The sequence below is a fragment of the Nicotiana attenuata genome, chromosome 6 (assembly GCF_001879085.1).
Source record: "Nicotiana attenuata strain UT chromosome 6, NIATTr2, whole genome shotgun sequence".
Lineage (NCBI taxonomy): Eukaryota > Viridiplantae > Streptophyta > Magnoliopsida > Solanales > Solanaceae > Nicotiana > Nicotiana attenuata.
In genome coordinates, this window is record NC_031994.1 from 67,973,061 (window position 1) to 67,996,684 (window position 23,624).

A 23,624-nucleotide genomic window follows, 5' to 3' on the forward strand; every position below is an offset into this window, starting at 1 on the left:
TTATAGATCATGAGTGGTGCTTTCTCTTAAAGCCAAAACCCACTCAAAATAGGAATAAACCGAATCCAATTCCAAATAGGATTGGAAACCAAAAGAGAATAGGATTAGGCCATTGGGCCTTTGGCTGGACAACATGGGCATGTGCCCAACAGGGGAGGGGGGAATTGTTTATTTTTAAATATTAATCGCTACCAGTTGACTAGTTTTCTAATTAGTCGACTAGATGTAATAACTTGATAACAGTAAGGACTGAATTTAAGATGCAGGAATTAAAGACAGTGGAATTTTATACTAGTTCGGATTCAATGTGAATCCTAGTCCAGTCCCCTTGGGTTGCAAGGGAGTTCTCTTTCGGTGAATAAGCTTCTCGAGTACATAGTGGATGGTGTGATTTACACCGATAGCTCAGTTCCTATATCACTTGTTTCTCTTTGTTACAATGTCTCACCAGTGTTGTTCTCTCTTTCTTCTCTAACTTGTTACACAACAGATCTAGTGGAGCTACAATGTTTGTTTGCAGTAGAACAAAGAGAGGGTATTTGGTTCGATCAAAGTATATGTGCTAAGGTACAGAGATGAGTTTAAATACTTTGAGAGAGGCTTGATTTTTGAAGAGATTTGCCAACCCAAGAGATTTGATCCTCAGAAAGAGATTAATTCTTTCCAAGAATAAGGTTATTCAGCAACGGCTTTGTCTTGACGAGAGGGCTTTAATAACTTCCCTTATACATGACTTGATAGTGCCGGATATCCTTCCTTGAATCTTGGTCCTTCCAGATTTAGCATACTTGATTAATTATCTTGCAAGATCTTCGATATTCTTTTTTTGATTGATTCCTTCAGTCTAGACTTAATTGATTCCATCAGTATTGGACACTATCATTGATTCCTTCAATCTTGGATGATTTCCTTGATCTTCTTTGATTGATTTCTTAAATCTTGAATGCTTTCCATGAGTTCCTATACAAATAACAAATAGATTATTTTCATCATGAAAATCAGATCTAATAATCTCTCCCCTTTTGATGATGACAAAATAATATACATACATACATATATATATATATATATATATATACATACATATATATATAATATATATATATATATATGTGTGTGTGTGTGTGTGTGTGTATAAACATCAGTTGACTTCCCTATTTTTTACTCCACCTCAATAAGAGCAGTTGACTTTCTCTGGTTATAGCTGTTGATGCTCTTGTAGTCGACTTCTTCTGTAGGATCTATGACTCCCATCAAGAGGTGCCGTGAGCTGCTACCTGCACTTACCCTTCAGTGCTGCTACCTACACTTACCCTTCAATCGACCTTGTATGTACATGTACAAATACATATATCCTTTCTCCCCCTTTATGACATCAGTAAAGAGGGAATAGTAAAGCAGACTACATACTAAAACATGATTTATAGCATGATATGCTTGCAAGGTTATAGAAAAACTAAAGAAAACAGAAAAATTATCCACGGACTGATTATCTAGTCCAAAAATAGCACAACAAAAAAAATTGTCTTAAACTTCCACATTACTGACGTAGAAAATAGGTAAGAGTATTGCAAATCGCCTCCTTCAGTTGATCAAAGCTGGCATTGGCTGAAACACTCATTCCATCAAGCTTGTCATGAACATCCTTGAATGCCTTGACATCGTTTTCCCTTACTTTGAGAACTACAACTCTTATCTTGGAAATATCAGACCCTGTTTCTTTGGAGATAGCATGAATGTCACCAATAATGGACTGAGTGGTAGTGAGCAGATCTTTGATTGCAGTAGCTGATTGTCAATGGCAGTAAGCTTTTCAGCAAGGTCAGGATCACTGTGGCTAGGATGGGAAGCAGAAGGTTTGGATTAGAATCGGTTTGAGCATGCTTGACTTCTCCTTCTTGTTTCTTAACCCATGATCCCTTCACACACATATACCCCATACTCGCAAAAGCTCTGGAATGGTAAGATTTTGAAACAGAGATAAAGGGATATTCAGAGAAGGAAATATTATTAGCTTCCAGAATGTGAGTGATGGCCATGCCATAGGGTAGTCTAGTGGGTTTATCAGCACTTTCAATCATAAAATTGATGACCCAGGAGGACAGCTTGAGAGAAGGTGGAGAAAGAGCCAGTACAAGGAAGTAGAGTGGTTGCAACAATGTGGTCCAGAATACGAGTTTCGAAACTAACATCACTAGGGCCTAACTGGTTTGGGAGAGATTTAGATGGACACTCAGCAATACACCTTTTAGCTTGAACAAAAGATTTTTCAAAATCATCGGGCCAGGAATTTTTGAAGAGCATGGGGAAACCAGAACACTTACACTGAAAGATTGAATCAAAGATGGCATAATCAAGAACAATACGCTTTCCTAACACTAAGGACTCCAACTTATCAGACTTACTAGAGCGAAGATTTGCATAAAACATTCTCACTAGGGGTTCATAGACTTTAGGCAGAGGGATTTTTGGGGTGTTTGTCCATTGAAAAGTATTTGGTTGGGGAAAGCTTCTGAGAAGGGTTTCTAGGCGATGGGGACGATGGAGATTGAAAAGAAGTTTCAGCATTAAAAAAAGGGTTTCTGACGGTTGAGTATAAAAAAGGAAAGGGTGTCAGTTGATCAGACGTGATGACTGGTTTTCCTTCTTTGAACTCTGCAACTGATGTGAAAAGAGAGGAAAAGAGTGGGAAATCGGAGGTGCAATTAAGAAAGAAATAAAACATTAGGCATATAGAAAAAAATAATAGCACATAGGTCCTAATATTAACGATTAATGCAAATAATGCCAAGTAATTCTCTTAGAGAGCAAAATCTTTCTTCTAATAAAGGCTTAGTAAAAATATCCGCTAATTGATTAGTAGTTCCAACAAAAGATAGTTATATGTTTCCTTTAAGAACATGATCTCTAATGGAATGATGCTTGATGTCTATATGCTTTGCCCTAGAATGATGCACATGATTTTTAGAGAGACATATAGCACTAGAATTATCACAAAAAATTGGTATGGGCTTAAAAGATAATTCATAGCCACCAAGTTGATGAGATATCCATAGTAATTGTGTACAACATTGTTCAATAGCGATGTATTCAGCCTCAGTCATGGATAATGCAACTGATCGTTGTTTTTTACTGTTCCAAGATATCAATCCTTTGCCAAGTAATTGACATGTTCCACTTGTGCTTTTTTTGTCTTCCTTATCACCTGCAAGATCAACATTTGAAAAACCTTCTAAATTAGACGTGTTAGAACGAGGATACCATAGTCCATGAGAGACAGTGCTAATGAGATATCGAATAATTCTTTTTACTGCAGTCAAATGTGATTCCTTAGGAGCTGACTGAATCTTGGCACATTTATAGACACTAAACATAATATCTAGTCGACTAGCAGTTAGATAAAGAAGTGAGCCAATCATTCCACGATACTTAGTTTCGTAAACAGGAATTCCCTGTTCGTCTTTGTCGAGACTTATTGAAGGACTCATTGGTGTGCCAATAGCTTTAGCATTGCTCATACCGAATTTTTGGATCAACTCCTTTGTATATTTGGTCTGACATATGAACGTTCCTTCTTCAGATTGTTGGATTTGAAGTTCAAGGAAGAACGTTCGTTCTCCCATCATACTCAAGGAAAATTCCTTGCACATAAGAGGATTAGCACTACGAAAGATAATATCATCAATATAAATTTGAATAATGAGATTACCTTCTGATGATCTTTTAATAAACAAAGTAGTGTCTACTTTACCTCTTGTAAATCCATGATCAATAAGAAATGAACTGAGTCTTTTGTACCATGCCCGTGGAGCTTGTTTCAGTCCGTACAACACTTTGGTTAGCTTATGCACATGATAGGGAAACTTTGAATCTACAAACCTAGGAGGTTGTTTCACGTATACTTTTTCTTCAATGAAACCATTCAAAAAAGCACTTTTAACATCCATCTGGAATAGCCTGAATCTCTTAAAGGATGCATATGCCAGAAGAATTCGTATAGATCCCAGTCGAGCTACTGGGGCAAAGGTTTCGTCATAGTCGACTCCTTCTTGTTGTGAATATCCTTTAGCAACTAATCAGGCTTTGTTTCTTACAACTTTTTCGTCCCTATTCAATTTATTTCTGAAGACCCACTTTGCTCCAATTACAGGAACACTTTCAGATTTGGGTATCAGTTTCCATACTTGATTTTTATCGAATTGATCTAGCTCTTCCTGCATCGCTTTGCAGCCAGCTTGAGTCTTTCAGAGCTTCCTCTATTTTCTTTGGCTCAATATGAGAAATTAGTTGCTATGTTTGCTTTCTTCTTGAGATTTCCCCTGGTTTTTATTCCCTCGCTTGGATCTCCTATGATTAATTTTTAAGGATATTCTGGTTCACTTCTCCATTCATTTGGACGAACTATATGAGTAGTTGACTCCTTCGGAGGTTCTGGTGGATTGTTGCTGGTTTCATTAGTTGACTCTATCACAACATCAGATCCATTAGTCGACTCTTGAGATTTGCTTGTCTCTTGAATTTCTTGAGCTTGATCTTCATCACCTGCAATAATTCCTTTTTCGGCCGAAGAGTTATTTTCATCAAATTTAAAATGTATTGATTCTTCCACATACAGTGTGCGTTTATTATAGACTCCAAAAGATCTACTTTTCAAAGAATAACCCGAAAAAATACCTTCATCACTTGTTGGATCAAATTTTCCAAGATTGTCCTTACCATTATTATGAATGAAACACTTACTTCCAAACGGATGAAAGTAAATAATATTAGGACGTTTACCTTTCCACAGTTCATAAGGTGTTTTCTTCAAAATAGGTTGTATGAGACATCAGTTGAGAATGTGACATGTTGTACTTACTCCTTCTACCCAGAAGTGATTTGGCAGTGAATGTTCTAGTATTATAGTTTTTTCCATATCTTGCAGGGTTCTATTTTTCCTTTCAGCGACTCCATTCTGCTGGGGTGATCTTTGGTGCAGAGAAATTGTGAGTATATCCTTGATCATTACAGAAGTCTTCAAATGCTCTGCTTTCAAATTCTCCTCCATGATCACTTTGGATTGTTGTAATCAGATACCCCTTTTCTCTTTCAACCTTCTTACAGAAAATCTCAACAAATTTCAACGCTTCATCTTTATGAGATAAGAAAATCACCCAAGTAAAACATGAGTAATCTTCAACAATAACAAAAGCATATCGTTTCCCTCATATGCTAGCAGTTCTAGTGGGCCCAAATAAATCCATATGAAGCAATTGCAAAGGCTTAGAGGTAGATACAATATCCCTGTTTTTGAAAAAGTTTCTAGTTTGTTTTCCAATTTGACAAGCATCACATATATGATTTCTAGAGAAATTTAGTTTGGGTAAGCTAATAACTAACTCATGCTTAGAAAGTTTTTCTATCAAATGCATGCTTGCATGACCAAGTTTCTTATGCCATAACCAAGGATCATCAGATATGCATGTTAAACAAATATGAACATCTATAGTTTCAAATCCATCAAGAATATAAACATTTCTATACCTTTTACTTGGGAGGGTTATTTTACGTGTCTCATCTTTAATAGCATAGCCTGTTTTCTTGAATTTTAACTCATACCCTGAGTCGCATAGCTGACTTATACTCAGAAGATTGTAGTTAAGTCCATCAACGAGATAAACCTCAGTGATATCACAGTTGTTATTGAAAGGGACTGTTCCGGTACCGACTATTTTTCCTTTTGAATCATCGCTAAACTTAACACTTCCTCCATCTATTTGTAACTTCCTTAAACAGTGTTTTGTCACCTGTCATATGACTGGAACATGCACTATCTAAGTACCATTTTCCTTTGCGAATCCTCATGTGGTGTTCCAACAAGACATAGTGATTACTTTCTTTTAGGTACCCAAGCTTGCTTGGGTCCTGGTTGGTTTGTATTACTTGACTCAGAATTGTTTTTGGGTTTCCAATCCAACCTGAAACATTTGATTTACGAAATTGACAAAAGGAATATCTATGCCCACTTCTGTTACAGTAGTGACACGTAACTCTTGATCCATTTTTGGACCTTTCATTAGTGTTAGTACTAGTGGACTCTATTCTGGCTGGTCCTTCTCTAGTTGACTTGTAAGTCGACTGGTTTGACCTGACAGAACTATGACTGGTGGATTTGCGCCTGCCATTGAGTTGCATTTGCAATTACTCAAACTCTTCTTGAAGTGCTTCTTTTTCGATTTCACCTACTTCATGCTTGAGTTTCCAGTCTTTTACTTCTTTGTTGAGACTCTTTAGTTCATTCATCATTTTTTGAGACTCTTTCAAAGTAAGATCAAGAATATCCTGCAATTCATTACACCTTTCACAGTTATAAGATCTTACCTCGCTTGTTTCCCCTCATGCCATGAAACAGTTCTCATTGTCATCTTTGCATTCTTCGTCTGAGGTGTCCTCATCTGTCCAGCATCCTGAAAGTTTGTTCATGTCATTTTCCAAAATTGTCATGAAGCAAAGATCTGCTATTTCTTCGTGTTCTGAACTGTCTTCATCACTCCAGCTTCCAAATGATTTGTTCTTGTTGAAGCCTCTGGAGATTTTTCTTTTTAGATCTGGACACTCAGCTTGAACATGTCCAAATCATCCACACTCATAGAATTTTTCATCATTTTTGTCTTGTTCATTATATTGCCTGGATCGCCTAGGTGGCATCCTTCCTCTTCTCGCATTCCTGAATCTTCTCATAAAACCATCCATGTTTCTTGACACCATGGCAATTTCTTCTTGAAGAGCTTTAGGATCATCATCGATATCATTTTCTGCTATTTCAGTTGTGGCCTTGAATGTAACTGTTTTCTTCTTTTCTTCTTGGTTTGTTTTCTTGAGATGTGTTTTCTCGAAAGCTATGAGTTCTCTTCGAAGCTCATCATATCATAGCTTATTCAGATCATGTGATTCAAGAGTGACCATTTTGGTCTACCAAGTAGTGGGTAGGCTTCTAAGAATCTTCCTAACTTGATCACCACTTGAGTATGGTTTGCCAAAACCTTTTAGATCGCTAAGTATTTTGCTGAATGTAGCACACATATCTTAAATATATTCTCCTTCTTTCATCTGAAAGAGTTCATAATCATGAACCAACATGTTGATTTGTGTTTCCTTTACCTTGCTGGTTCCTTCGTATGTAACTTCAAGTTTATCCCACATCTCTTTGGCTGTATCACAACTGGAGATTTTCTCATACTCTTCACCACTTATAGAATTGTAGAGCAAATTTCTTGCCTTATTGTTGACTTTTACAACTACCATTTGCTCATCTGTATATGAATCTATATCTTCGGGATCAGTAAGTGGTTGAGCGGCAGAAATTAAATGCAGGAATTAAAGACACCGAAATTTTATACTGGTTCGGATTCAATGTGAATCCTAGTCCAGTCCCCTTGGGTTGCAAGGGAGTTCTCTTTCTGTCACGCCCCAAAATCGTGGAACGTGACCGGCGCTCAACCGAGTAAACCCGCCTGAGAAAGCCTGTTAGATTTCATTCTACCCAAACTAGTTCATGGATAAAGAGGGAATGTTATCCCATTTTATCAAAACACTAAGCAATCTTCCATTAACGGCTTTCAGTTTATTTCCGTCAATGACTTCATTCATAGTTTTAAAAATATTACAAGTCTAAAAATTTAATGAAAAAGCATGCTTATCAAATACCAACATTCTAGTCTCGACCCCCAACATTAACCATCACCCACAAACAATCTACGGAAATACAGTAGAAGAATGGTAGGGAATTGCCGGCAATAAGGCTCCGGCTATACCTCAAAATGTGATGAGAAAACGAACAAAAGATACATGACATGACCCCGGGATGGAGTAGGGCTCACCAAGACTGCTGGGATGAGAATACCGTTATCACCGGCCAATGCCGCTCGCTGTGGAACCACCTGGATCATTAAACGATACAGCGCCCCCGGCAAAAGGGACGTTAGCGCCGTCGAATAGCACTAGTATGTAAGGCTAAAAGTCCTCTTTCAAAATAGAATGTCCAATAAGCAGAGACAACACATAGAAACAACAAGTCACAATCAACAATATCCAAATAACCAATTGAAACATAACGATNATAGTATATATATATATATATATATATATATATATATATATATATATATATATATATATATATATATATACATATATATATATATATATGTATATATATATATATTTGGGTGGGAGATCACTAGCACCGATATTACCACCGCCTTTGTTAGCACGGAGTCCGACCACGCCCGATCGGCTAGGCCATCTCCCCACGGACAATGTGGTTTGACATTATGATGCGAAAGAAAGTTGTTACAATAGTAGTACCACCATGTGCGCAACATGGAGTCTGATCTCCACCCGATCAGCTAGGTCGCCTTCCCACATATGCCGTGTGGGTTGGATTTTTCTTTTCCAATTTACAGGTATTAGTTTCATCCCACTTTGGGGGAATAATCACAATTTCACCAATATTTCAATTTTATCCCAAATCACAATCCACCCCTACACCGGCACGTGTAGTTTCATGTGTGGGCCTTATGGCCCACCCTTCCTCGGTCTTGCTAATGATACTCCCAAAAATATTTAATCAATTTGCACACAAGGTAATATAGATATAAATATATTCATCTCAGAATCTTTCACATTGTATAGATCTTTATTAGTATTTTCAACCATCCACATTAATAATATTTCCTTGGCTCTTTGGGCCTTTCATAAGATTCATTACTCATGGCACGGTGGCCGCATTCTATATTCCATACTTTCACTTCCTTTAATTTCAAGGATCATCACCAATTACCAATGTACTAAGTATTACAGAAATTGTATACCTCAAGTTCATTAGCAATGGAAACTTTAAACACAAAAGGTTTCCTTCTCAAAGATTGGGGCATACCAACCAGCAATAGATACACACATCAAAGTCATAAACAAGCAATACACCAATTACTCTTGAGTTACTCTTTCCCAATCACAACAATGTACAATTTCAAACCCGGAGTATGTAAGAACTTGAATCACAGTGAATACATTATAAGACAAGGCATTAGTTACAAACAACAACTTATGTGAGTGAATTGAGTACCAAAAGCTTTTAGGCAAATCCTATTTTCGAAGTCATTTTCAGATAGTTGAGTCGAGGCTCATTTCATAATTTGTTCCACATCTTCTCATTCGATTCATTTACAACATCTTTACAGTTTCTCAACAAATAGGCACATTCAATCAAGGCATTTAGTATACATAAGAGCAGCTAGGAGCATTAAACAGATCGAATCATTCTCACCCAATTAGTATACTAACCTTCATTTAAAATGTGACTCAAGGCTATACCACTTTGGTAGACAAACCACACTTGAACTTACAAAAACAATATGGAATTCACTTCCGAGAGAGAAAGTTTAGCCTACATACCTCGATTGAGCTTTCCTTAAGTCCTACTATAATCCGAGACTCTTAGCAACGTCAATCTCTTAGGGACATGGCAAATCGAACCACAAATTAGAGGGGTGATCATAGTTCCAGCTCATTTGAGCATATTTATCGAACACTAAGTGTGCATTATAATTTTAAAACCATTTTGTGAAAGATCCTACCATCCCTCATCCCATCCTTAGCTCAAGACCTCACCAAATACATTAAAAACTCATGCATGCAAGATATCCATCCCATCCTCATGGATTACCCTTCTAATGGTCTATCTTAGTTATATCAAGTAATTAAGAGCTTGGGTTACAGAACCTTACCTCTTAGGAAGAAGACCTAGGTGTCTTTCTTGACAAATCTTCAAGGATTTGGGGCAAGGATTGAGTGGGGACTTGATGAAGATTACTCCTTCTCTCTCTAGAACTCCCTCTCTCACTCTATATGCAGTGAAATAACAGAAAAATGGTCTAATGGGGTATTTTTAATGGGATGGGGTCGGGTTTTAAAAGTTAGAAAATAGGAGCCCCGACGAAATCTGCGATCGTATATGCGGTCGCATACCTGACATGCGGCCTGCAAAATGGACCGCAAAAATGGTCCTAAAACCTGAACACACTGTCTGGGTATGCGACAGAAATGCGGTCCGCATACCTGTTCTGCGGTCGCATAATGCACTGCAGAATTGCCCCTCGCAAAATTCCAAGGGGATTATGCGATGACTATGCGACCCGCATATTGATTATGCGATCGCATATGTAGCCGCATAGTTGACCTCAAAATTGACCAACACACTGCTTCACTATGCGGCGACTATGCCGTCTGCATAGCTTTTATGTGACCGCATACTGGACCGCAAAATCACACTTTTCTGGAAAACGTTATTCCTTGACTTTTTAATACTTATCTCAATCCAAAGGGGATTTACACCAATAGCTCAGTTCCTATATCACTCATTTCTCTTTGATACAATGCCTCACCGGTGTTGTTCTCTCTTTCTTCTCTAACTTGTTATACAGCAGATCTAGTGGAGCTACAATGTTTGTTTGCAGTAGAACAAAGAGTGTGTATTTGGTTCGATCAAAGTATATGTGCTAAGGTACAGAGACGAGTTTAAATACTTTGAGAGAGGCTTGATTTCTGAAGAGATTTGCCAACCCAAGAGATTTGATCCTCAGAAAGAGATTAATTATTTCCAAGAATAAGATTATTCAGCAACGGCTTTGTCTTGACGGATATCAGCAACGGCTTCCCTTATTCAGCAACGGCTTCCCTTATACATGACTTGATAGCGCCAGATATCCTTCCTTGAATCTTGGTCCTTCCAGATTTAGCATACTTGATTGATTATCTTGCAAGATCTTCGATACTCTTGATTGATTGATTCCTTTAGTCTAGCCTTAATTGATTCCGTCAGTATTCCCTATCATTGATTCCTTCAATCTTGGATGCTTTCCTTGATCTTCTCTGATTGATTCCTTAAATCTTGAATGCTTTCCATGAGTTCCTATACAAAGAACAAATATATTATTTTCATCATTAAAATCAGATCTAACAGCTTTGTCTTTCCAAACTCTATTGTGAACCAGAATAACTCAAATAATATTTATGGGCCAGTTATTTGGACAGAGGCTGTTGGTCCAGGGGCTAATCCGCGAAGAGGTCCAATAATTAGAAAGCCCAACAAGAGATTTGTTTGGGATCCAGGTTAAAGAAGCACATGACAAAGTGAATAAAGGGAAACTTACACAAATGTCCCAAATAAGTTTCAACTTACCAACCTCTAGACATTAGTCATAGACTTACCAAAACTAGCCAAGCACATATAAAAATTGGAAAACCAAATAAATAAGGTTCTTTATTTCAAAGAATCACATGCATAAATCTTCTTCCATATTTTAAACGTGATTAACAACATTAGATACAAAGATGGAAAGGAAATTTCATGGATAAGCTAGCAAATAAGGTGATGAAATACAAAAAATAATAATATAATTCTAAGCAAAAAAGGAATTTTTTCAATGGGCATATTTGAAATTCATTGAAAACATATAGATAAGTCAATATACAAATTTTGAGAAGGATTGGAGGTTATTTGGACTGATTTTATATCAAAATTCGTAATTAAATCGAGTTCAAAAAATTCTCTGCGACACATGTATCAAACATGTATCACGCAAGTATCTCACACACAGGTATACATGGATATACATGTGATACAAATATGATACATATGTGATACACAAATGATACACATATCATTTTTCATGTTCAGTTTTTACTTCGAATTTTCAATTCAAACCACCTCAAAACTTCAGTAAATCATCCCAAAATTGAGATTCAAGCTCCTTAAGATGTACCCAATCTATTCTAATAACACCAACTCAAAAGAAAGCAAAAATTTGACCTTTTTTGTTACAAATAGCTAATTGACTAATATTAGTAGTATTTGACTAATATTAGTAATATTTTATGAATTGACCAATTTTCGTAATGAGCTACTTATAAATGGACATAGCTGGTAGTTTCCTGTGAATAAAGGAAAACTTAAACAAATGCAACAAATAAGGTTCAACTTACCAACCTCTAGCCATTAGTCATACACTTACCAAAACTAGCCAAGCACATATAAAAATTGGAAAACCAAATAAATAAGGTTCTTTCTCTCAAAGAACCACATGCAAAATCTCCTTCCATTTTCTAAGCGTGATTAATATCATTAGATGCAAGACGAAAAGGAAATTTCATGGATGAAGTAGCAAATAAAGTGATGAAATACAAAAAGAAAAATATAAATCTAAGCAAAAAAGGAACTTTTTTAATAGGTATAATTGAAATTCATTGAAAACATATAGATAAGTCAATATACAAATTTTGAGGAAGATTGGACGTGATTTGGACTGGTTTTATATCAAAATTCGTAATTAAATCGAGTTCAAAAAATTCTTCTGCGACACATGTATCAAACATGTATCACGCATGTATCTCACACACAGGCATACATAGATTTACATGTGATACACAATTGATATAAATATGATACATAAATGATACACAATGTGATACACATATCATTTTTTTCATGTTCAGTTTTTACTTCGAATTTTCAATTCAAACCACCTCAAAACTTCACTAAACCATCCCAAAACTTAGATTCAAGCTCGTTAAGTGTACCCAATCTATTCTAATAACAGACATTCAATAGAAAGCTCTAATATTAATAATATTTGGCTAATTTTAGTAATATTTTATGAATTGGCCAATTTTCGTAATGAGCTACTTATAAATGTACATAGTGATAGTTTCCCGTGAAAAAAAGGGGTTATCGTCTGGGTTATATGATGATTACTAGATTAGACAACTGTTATGTGTAAAGCTCTGTACTTCTCATCTCTTTGTATCTAAGCTTCTCATCTCCCTCTTCTATGGTGTATACATCCCTTCCGTTATCCAGCAGCTATCCTTTTACCATTTCCAGTTGATTGTAATTCCATTCAGTGAACCAATATTAGCTAGTTGGTTTGGTGTAAAAATAGCATGGGCTAGCCAGTGTTTGGACTGGTAATTCAAAAATAGTTAGCGTTTGCAAAGTCATTGAAAAACAACCACTATTTTGCTGCAACACGGAAAGTTCAGTACAATATATTGGAGACCGGTGCGCATGTGTATGAACTTCCAACATATTATGCTGGAACATCGACAAGCAGAAAGTTCCAGTATAATATGCTGGACCAGTACATTATACTGCAGTATTTTTTCGAATTTTGAACAGTGTTTTCGTTCAGATTAATCTTTACATGAAAAGTGGCTAAATTCCTATTACTTTTGAAACTGTGACTATTTTTGAATGACCACTCATAAATCTGACTATTTTAGTATTTCTCTCTGGTTTGGTTGTTATTTGGTTTGTTTCATAGATGGTTTGCGGGGTTGTTATTCAGCACCACAAAAAAGGAAAACCCACACTTGCGGGGTTGTTTTGAACTGTCATTAAACAAAACACCTAATAAGTAGATGTGGCAATGTGGCAAAATGGTTAAAAAAAAATAGTTATCCACCCATATTATCCATCAAAAAATGAGTTGTATAATGAACCATTTAAAAACGGGTCGAATATGGATAAAGAACCATATTATCCACTTAGAAAATGGTTAACCAAATGGATAAGTGTCACGACCCAAACCCCGCTCCGGTCGTGATGGCGCCTCTCGTGAAGACAAGGCCAGCCAACCAACCCTATTTGCCTTTTTCAAAAATAAATAACATGAATAAACAATTTTAAAGATGATTCAATAATATTACTTGGCGGAAGTACAACCAAACACAGCCCAAACCGGGGTGTCACAAGTCACGAGCAACTATTAGAGTATAACTACCACTACAAGTCTGAAATATACAAATAGGACTGATAAAAACTGTCACGACCCGGATTTTTCCACCCTCGGGAGTCGTGATGACGCCTACTAATAGGAGCTAGGCAAGCCAATCATCAATTACCTCTTTTAGCGAACGTCAACAATATTAACAATAATAAAGCGTTTAACAATAAAGCGGAAGTCTCAAATAAAATTTACTAAAAGAAACGCGAAAGTTTAACAATCCTCTACCCAAGACTGGTGTCACAATACTCACGAACGTCTAGAGAATACTAAATACAAGGTTTGAATGAATCATAAAACTGTCTGCTATGGTGCAACGATAACAAACAGAATGAAATAGAAAGGACTCCGGGCCTGCGGACGTCAGCAAGGCTACCTCGAATGTCCCTGGACTGGAAACTCGCTCCCAGAATGTTACTGCTACTCAAATGCTGCTCCAACACCTGGATCTGTGCAAAAAGATGCACAAAGTGTAGTATCAGCACAACCGACCCCATGTGCTGGTAAGTGCCTGGCCTAACCCCGGTGAAGTAGTGACGAGGCTAGACCGGACTACCAAACAAACCTGTGCAGTTCAAATATATACATACGCAATAGAAGAGAATACAGAAATTTAACAAGTCAAGAGGGAGGGGAGCATGCTATGGGGGAGTAGTAGTTCAGATATAAAGTCAACAGATAGGGAAATGAAACTGTACAATAGCAACTATTAAGGAGAGCAAGATAATCAACAATTTAAAATACAAACTCAATAAATGAGGAATGAAACAGTACAACTACAAAGTCGACGAGAGTGATAATGAAAACATGGCACGGAATGTCCCTTCGTGCATTACTAATCGAAACATGGCACGGAATGTCCCTTCGTGCAATAATAATCAAAACATGGCACGGAATGTTCCTTCGTGCAATAATAATCAAAACATGGCACGGAATGTTCCTTCGTGCAATAATAATCGAAACATGGCACGGAATGTTCCTTCGCGCAATAATAATCAAAACATGGCACAGAATGTTCCTTCGTGCATTAATAATCAAAACATGGCACGGAATGTTCCTTCGTGCAATAATAATCGAAACATGGCACGGAACGTTCCTTCGTGCAATAATAATCAAAACATGGCACGGAATGTTCCTTCGTGCAATAATAATCAAAACATGGCACGGAATGTTCCTTCGTGTTCCTTCGTGCATTAATAATCAAAACATGGCACGGAATGTTCCTTCGTGCAATAATAATCGAGACATGGCACGGAATGTTCCTTCGTGCAATAAAAATCAAAACATGGCACGGAATGTTCCTTCGTGCAATAATAATCAAAACATGGCACGGAATGTTCCTTCGTGCATTAATAATCAAAACATGGCACGGAATGTTCCTTCGTGCAATAATAATCAAAACACAATTTGTGCACGGCATCAACCTTCGTGCTTTATTACTCTTCCTCACCCAAGCAACAATCACAAACAATGGGGGGAGGGGATAGACAAACAGTAATAGAAGTCCCGGCAAGGGAAAACACAAGTAAACAGCTAAATCCCGACAAGGGAACAATCACATTTCTTTGTCTTTCTTTCATTTCTTACTCAACAATTACTTTAGCATTTGAGCCAACGCTCCAAAGAGTTCACAAGTCATAATTCTTTCTCATACCCTTCACATTATATAGAAATCATCAATTACGCAAGGAAGAGTCACAACAAAATCAAGATAAGCACAACTAAGGACTCACGGTCATGCTAGACACCAGTGTATAGATACTCATCACCATGCCTATACACCGTACTCAACAATTAGCAATTAGCAAACAATACTCTAATCATATTCCCTCAAGCCAAAGTTAGATCAAACACTTACCTCGGATGCTCCAAACTCAACTCAAGCCTCTAGTATAGCTTTACCCCTCGAATTCGGCTCCAACTCAGTCAAATCTATGAAATAACGACTTTACAATATTAATAATAGCTAAACAAACTAAACCCAATACTTAAATATGAATTTCCAAGCTCTCTTCTAAAAATTCCAAAATTGCTCCCGGGCCCGCTTGGTCAAAACACGAGGTTCGAACTAATTCCATGTTACCCATCCCCCCACGAGCCCGAATATACAATTTGTTTTCAAATTCCACCCCAAAACGAGGTCTAAATTCAAGAAAATCGAAAAGCCCTAACACTACTCATTTCCCCCAATTTCAACCCTAGATTACATGTTCTAGGCCTAGGATTTTCATTGGATGATGATAGAAAATGAAGAAAATGAGTTAGGTAATACTTACCCAAGAATATTTGGTGAAGAAATGCTCCAAGGATCGTTACAAGGCTGTGGAGAAGAAAGGTTTTCGTGAAATGGGGAAAAATCCCGAAATGGGTTCTGTTTTGGGTATTTAAAATCGCTGGACAAATTTGCCTTTCGCGTTCGGGACATGGGGGTCGCGTTCGCGAAGAAGGGTGCTGGGAAGCACCGCGTTCGCGACAGGGGGAGTGCGAATGCGTAGAGTAAATGGCTGGGGTCTGGGATCTGGGCCTACGCGAACGCGTGAGGAGACACGCGAACGCGTTAAAGGAAGCAGCAAAGCTTCGCGATCGCGATGGCCAGAACGCGAACGCGAAGGAGAAAAGGGAGCAAGGCTATGCGAACGCGGGAGAGCTAGTGCGAACGCGATGAAGAAAATCCCTGTGTAAAAATTGCAGAAAATCTGCTAACTCCCTAAGTCCAAAACTACCCCGAAAACGTCTGAAAACACTCCCGAGCCCTCGGGGCTCCTAACCAATCGCACACACTAACTCGACAACATCTTACGGACTTAACCATGCGATTAAATCGCCAAAATAACATAAAAAACGAGGAATCAAACCTCAAAATCATCACTTTTTTCATCAAACTTCATGAACTTCAAATTTTAGATATTTGGGTCCGAGACACGTCAAATGATGTCCGATTTCAACCAAATTTCACAAAAAGCGCTTAAACAATATATAAGACTTGTACTGGGCGTCGGAACCAAAATACGAGCCCGATACCACAGTCTTTTAATCAATTTTCATTTCAAATTTCATATAAATTTCAGAAAAACAATTTCACAGAAAAATTCATTTCTCGGGCTCTGGACCTCGGAATTCGACTCCGGGCATATGCCTGAGTCCCATATTTTTCTACGGACCCTCCGGGACCGTCAAATCACGGGTCCGGGTCCGTTTACCAAAAATTTTGACCAAAGTCAACTTTAATCATTTTAAAGCCACATTTTGAAATTTTTCATAGAATTTAACATATAAGCTTTCCGGCTACGCGCCCGGACTACGCACGCAAATCGAGGCAAGTAAGAATGAGGTTTTCAAGGCCTCAGAAGCACGGAACGAATGAGGAAACAGGTGATGACCCTTTGGGTCGTCACAAAAACAAAGGAAGAACACGCGGCGCTGCGATTGCTGGCAGTCACCTCGCTAATCTCCATTAACTTAGCCTCTGATCCGCTCAAACCCGCTACCAGGTGACAAAATACCTGCATCTGCACGCGAGGTGCAGGGAGTAAAGTGAGTACTCCAACTCAGTGAGTAATAAAAGTAAATAATAACTGAGCAGCAAGAAATCACGTAAAGCAACCAACATGCTGTATAGAAGCCGGGTACAATTTTCTGAGAAAAACAGTGAGATCTGTGATATCTTTAGAAATACCTTGGCTCAGTTCAAACCTCTTTTGAAAATGGTCTTTTCAATAATTACGAAAACGATTTCGAAACAGTTAGTGCTGATAAGCACAGAAAAATCCACCCTCGGGCACAAATACCCCAGTATAACAGGTAAAAAGACAAGTAAATATGCAATATGAGCACATCAAAGTTCTCCCCTCGAGCAATATCTCGACAACAGTTCCGGCCCCTCGGGCATGATTCATGTTCCTAGTCAGTCATTGTTACCTAACCGGTCAGCCAGTGTTACCTGACCAACACGCGTATTACAGTGCCATTGTTACCACTGGTCAGTCATTGTTACCTGACTGGTCAGTCATTGTTACCTGACCAAAACGCGTATAACAGTGCCATTGCTACCACTGTCTAAAATTTATCCGCTCTAGATGGGTACCCGCGCTCACTGTGGGGGTGCAGACTCTGGAGGGGCTCCTACAGCGCAAGCGCTATATCATCATAAGGCCTGAAAACCTGTACATATCAACATGAGGCCTGAAAGCCTTCTCACATTACACTCGAGGCCTGAAAGCCTCCTCACATTACACTCGAGGCCTAAAAGCCTCCTCACATATCGCTCGAGGCCTGAAAGCCTCACTCAGTCCAGAAAATATCATAAGCCCCTCGGGCATCAATAAAATAATAGTTCTCAGCCCAGACAACAGTGGAAATATCATTTAAGTCTTAAGATTCAATTAAAACGGCTGAGTTTGCAAAAACAGTATAATCAACAGGACTGAGTTCAAGTAGTATATCAAATAGTGAATAAAGAGTGATAAAAATCCCCGAAGGGTTCAAATAATTGGCACGAAGCCCAAATATGGCAATCGGCCCAAATCATGATGATATCAAATAAGTTTCAGTCGAATACGCGGTAAAATCAACAACCGGGACGGACCAAGTCACAAACCCCAACGGTGCTCTACCCCACGCTCGCTATCGGCGTGCAAGTCACCTCAATATAGCACTACGGTGTGCAATCCGGGGTTTCAAACCCTCAGGATATCATTTACAATCATTACTCACCTCGAACCGGTGAAATCTCTAGCTCGCGACGCCTTTGCCCCTCAAATCGGCCTCCACGCGCGTCGAATCTAACCAAAATCAGAGCGAATACATCACAATATGCTAAGGGAACAAAACCCAATCAAAATAATCGAGAAACAACAAAATTCCCGAATTTAGCAAAACCCGAGCCCCGGGCCCACTTCTCGAAAAATTCAGGAAATTGACATCACCGGATTCCTTATCTCGCCACGAGTTCATACATACCAAGAACTCTCAAATCCGAGCTCAAATGGCCCATCAAATGCCCAAATCAAATTTCAAAATCTCAAGCCCTAGTTCTTTAATTTTAGGCTTAATTTCCATAAATTTCTAGACCAATTTCACAATATAATCGTGTTTTAAGTTCAAAAATCTTACCNATCAACCTACCTGCGATCGCACGAGCAGAAATTTAGTACCTTCCAAAATACCCTATGCGATCGCCATAGACCCCATGCGATCGCATTGCATCAGAACTTAGCACTGTGCGATCGTAACCCACAGTATGCGATCGCATTGAACAATCCAATATCCCCTCAAAAAACCTTCTATGTGATCGCAGAGATCCTCCTGCGATCGCAGAGAGCAAATGTCGGCAACACTGAATCCTGCAATTTCTGCAACATCCTAAGTCCAAAAACCATTCGTTAGCCATCCGAAATCACCCCGAGGCCCCCGGGACCTCAACCAAAAGTACCAACACACCTTAAAACATTATTCAAACTTGTTCCAATCATCAAAACACCTCAACTAACACCAAAATCATCAAATTACATCGAATTCAAGCCTAAGTTCTTCAAAAACTTCCGAAACACGCATTCGATCAAAAACCTAACCAAATCACCTCCGAATAACCTGAAATTTTGCACACACATCCAAAATCACCTAACGAAGCTACAACAACTCTCGGAATCCCATTCCGACCCTCGGATCAAAATCTCACCTATCAACCGGAATTCGCCAAAATACTAACTTCGCCAATTCAAGCCTAATTCTACACCGGACCTCCAAAATCAATTCCGATCACGCTCCTAAGTCACAAATCATCCCCCGAAGCTAACCGAATCACCGGAAACCAAATCCGAGCCTTCTAACTCATAAGTCAACATCCGGTTGACTTTGCCAAACCAAACCTTCCGTAAAGAGACTAAGTGTCTCATTCTCTACCAAAACCAATCCAAATAAACTCTAACACACCAATTATTGATAATGAAACATGAAGAAGCATAAAATGGGGGAAACGGAGCGGTAACTCATGAGACGACGGGTCGGGTCGTCACATCCTCCCCAACTTAAACAAACGCTCGTCCTCGAGCGTACCCAGAGTTGTCCTAGAAGCCAACCAATAGCTGAATAACCTTACCAAGCATATACCCGGGGGTGATCCCACGTCACCCTATCTCATATAGGTCCGATAACACATTTTAACCGAAATTACACAATCCAGTCTAGCCCATAAATCATAGAACTACCTTTTCACTTCTGAAACCATCAATACGATCAAAACCTCACACCTATACTTGGATAGTCCCGAACCAGCTGTAATAACCCATACCTGCAACCTCAGGTGAAATCATCTGATATACCACATAATCCAAGCACTCGAAACGATAACTCCTATTCACAGCAGTTGCCCACAACAACCAAATACCGATAGAAAATCCCTTATTAGCTAAAGTCTTATTCCAACACTTTCATATACTGCCAACGGTAAATGAGACACTCAGCAAACCATAACCATTTCTCAGATCAACCACTCATGAAGCCACTTCCCTTTTGACTAATACCACGATAGATTTCCGAGCTGAACCTCGATATTATCCTTCCAACAAGCTGAAATCAAATCTGTTCGTATTCATTAATGACCCCAACGATCACCTCGAATCCAACACACCACTCTGGTGATATGACACCTCAATACAGGCCTAAGATACAACTTGCATAATACGCGCACCAATAAGAAACGGTCTAAACATACTCAATCATGAAAAATGACTCAAACGAAAGAGCTGTACCTCAAGCTCATCAGTACCATCACAACACAAGGCTGAGACCCCGTCTTACATCATAGAAATAGAACACCTGAATCTACCCCGAAAGGTCATATCTCCACGTGGCGTCGCCACAATGCGCGATCCTATCCCAACACTGTTACACATGAAACACCTCAAGTCACTATGCTCAAAATCGACAACCACGCACAATTTGATGTCTAGAACCCCAGCAATTCATTACACCCACGATGAAACAGATAACATACAACACGCAACCCGATAGGTCATAACCAACATTCCATTTACCAAGCAACACCCAATTACTCTTCCCGCTCGACTTTCACAATGAATCCCCAATAGAACCGCACCACATGTGCCCATAACCAACAAATCATAACGTCTCACAACACCGAAAAGCAACGCAAGCTAAATACGTAGCCACGTCAGCCTGCCAACGAACTCATTACAAGGGAGCCTGAAGCTGCTCCTTCCACTACTACAACTCCTGCCGGAGCCGTACGATACGGTGCCCGGCACCAAATCAATATCGAAATCCACAACCTCGCCCGGCAACATGCCCGACCACAAGAAACGCATCCGAAAAGTCCCTCAACACCGGAACTGAACCAATGGTAGAAACCTCTGCACTGACGTCCATCATGAAGGCCCAATTAAGAAAAGCAGTCCCTCCCAGCCATCCGCTGGTCTTTGGAATACAAACCAATCTGCTAGAACATAATCCGATGCACCTCGCCACTCAACCCGTGGCACTTTCCGGCATAGCCCATAGCGCAATAGTCTAGAATAACCAAACAGTGAGACAGCCAGTCCACACCTCAACATCATATCCAAAATCTAACATACCAAGCAAAGAAAGATCCACTCGGGCCTCTAAATCCTAATAGCCGCTAAACGGTACCGATACACACGATCCACAACCACTACATAGTCTGTACCTGAGGAATCCCAGTCTCCAACTCTATATAGCACACAAATCACCATACCTAATCCCAAATTCCGCCGTATGAATATATATCACACCTCAAGTACCCAATCATTCCACGGAAGATATTCTAAAATTCCCCTGTGCCATCACACAAACTCGGATATCAGCAGTCGATCTAACAAGAAAGCGCCGCAATACTACCGAAGTATCATCAGTTTAATCACATTACCTCTTTCTGAGACGTATACTCTCGTCAAATCACTTCCAATTAGCATTATCATTTTCCTTGATTATCTGAGGCTACCCGTTGCCTAAGAGTTTTATGAACTTCCTTTCAGAACTGAACCAAAACCTCGAACACGCAAATCTCAATCCCCCATAACATACCGCGTATACCATACCATCCCAGGGTAGCAAGAAAAACCTTTATCTCCCTTCCGAGCCACAGACATCTACTCACTAACTAGTCAAGAACTTCCACTAATCCCATTTGGAAGAAAATCATTACCCATCCCATGCTTCGCATGCCCATAGGAAGTATATACATCTCCAAACCACGATGAAATCCAACAAGAATTCTTCCCCAATTCCATTTGCACAAGCGAAACTGTCAGGACTGAATCCTTCTAACTAGACCAGACTAAACAAGCTGTCAGCACTCAAGAGGTTTGCTGCAAAATACCTATACGAACTCATTGCCTCGAACACATGCAATGAATTAATCACATCCTTACCATACCGATTCGGTCCACTATCAAGCTACTCCATCTATCTAATTTCCCTTCTGATTCATCATCAACATGATATTTCTCCCTTACTGTAGTACCACAATGCCTCAACCCAGGCTTACCACGCGAGAACCAAGCATGAACCACACTGTCTGAAACCCGTGAGCCGCTGAACACTCTCTCGAATATTCCCAAAAACACCATATTCCCAAAATAATCTACTATGAAGAACTTCCTGCGAATCTAAATCCGTTACCTTTATTTTCCTGATACTGATGCATATAATCCCATAATTAACATAAAAATACCACAAGTCTTGACATTTTCCAATGAAAACACAGTCTCTAACCACACGCACAACCTTAAGACACCGGATTGTCACCTGTAGAATCTTGAACATGTTAGAACCATTCTCGAAAGTCATTCACTCTTATTCAAACTGCAAAAACGATCAAAACCACTCGTGCCTTATTGGCACTCCGATACCGCAAAATGAGATCCTCATCCCAATACAAACAAACATCTTCCTGCTCCATGCACCGAGCATTCTCACCAACAACAGCTTAAGACATCCTCTGATTCTTACACATCTACGAGGCACCATATAACCTTTGTCAAAATTTTTGCTTCACTCATGCCATCCTCGGCTCAATTTCCGCAACCAGAACTGATTCGCCAGCATGCCTCGAACTGGAACCAACATAGCACATGACCGAACAATTAGCTAATTAATAGCAAACTTCCCAACTTGGCTCGAAGCCATATATCAAGACACACTCAACAACTCATAACACTTTTACTCTAATGATGCCACAATACCGTAGTGAGATTAAACTCAAATCATTTACAAGTTTGTGAAAACACAGATCATCTAGTACTGCAATCCTCTGCAAATCTCGTATTCATCCGCACATCAGCTGGGTCCACTCTCTTAAGAGACCCGAGTTTTTCAAATTTCAACACGTACCCTTCAATTACACATGAGATCTTCTAACATACACATAAGGATCATACCACTTAAGAACACTCCGCAGGAGATAACCCACCTGCTTCGCCTCAATTTAGTATTTCAGCATACCTTCCACTATCATACACGTTACACAGTCATTTAATCTTCCTGGGTCCGAACTCATACTACCACATGAAATGCACTTCACTTCCCAACTAAGAGACACGAAAATATTCTTCACGTGCCCATAACTCGGGCCACACCTCAAATCACAATAGGAATAGAACATTTAATAGTTCATCTATTATCCAGCAGACTTCTTCGTCACTACCAAATCATATAAATATATCTCGCAGTACTGACATACTCATCACATGGATATCCAACCGCCATTCCGGCTAATGGGGACAATACCGAACATTTAACTTCAAATCACTTGCTCACACAATC

The 23,624-nt window shown here is 39.1% G+C and overlaps 1 protein-coding gene across 1 annotated transcript; it reads right to left on the reverse strand.

Annotated features, from left to right (window-relative positions):
• LOC109227931 (uncharacterized mitochondrial protein AtMg00810-like) lies at window positions 1,541-3,518 on the reverse strand. The gene is made up of 2 exons (XM_019393121.1): window positions 3,068-3,518; window positions 1,541-1,788 (listed from the first exon to the last, which is right to left on the reverse strand). Exons 1-2 carry the CDS (start codon window positions 3,516-3,518, stop codon window positions 1,541-1,543), a joined length of 699 nt encoding a protein of 232 aa, XP_019248666.1.

Excerpts from the sequence above, each read along its gene's own strand:
- LOC109227931 (XM_019393121.1), bottom strand. The coding sequence starts at position 3,518 with ATGAGCAATGCTAAAGCTATTGGCACACCAATGAGTCCTTCAATAAGT. Across the intron at positions 1,789-3,067 it reads CATCGCTATTGAACAATGTT|CTACTGCAATCAAAGATCTG; the intron begins GTACACAATTAC and ends ATTGACAATCAG.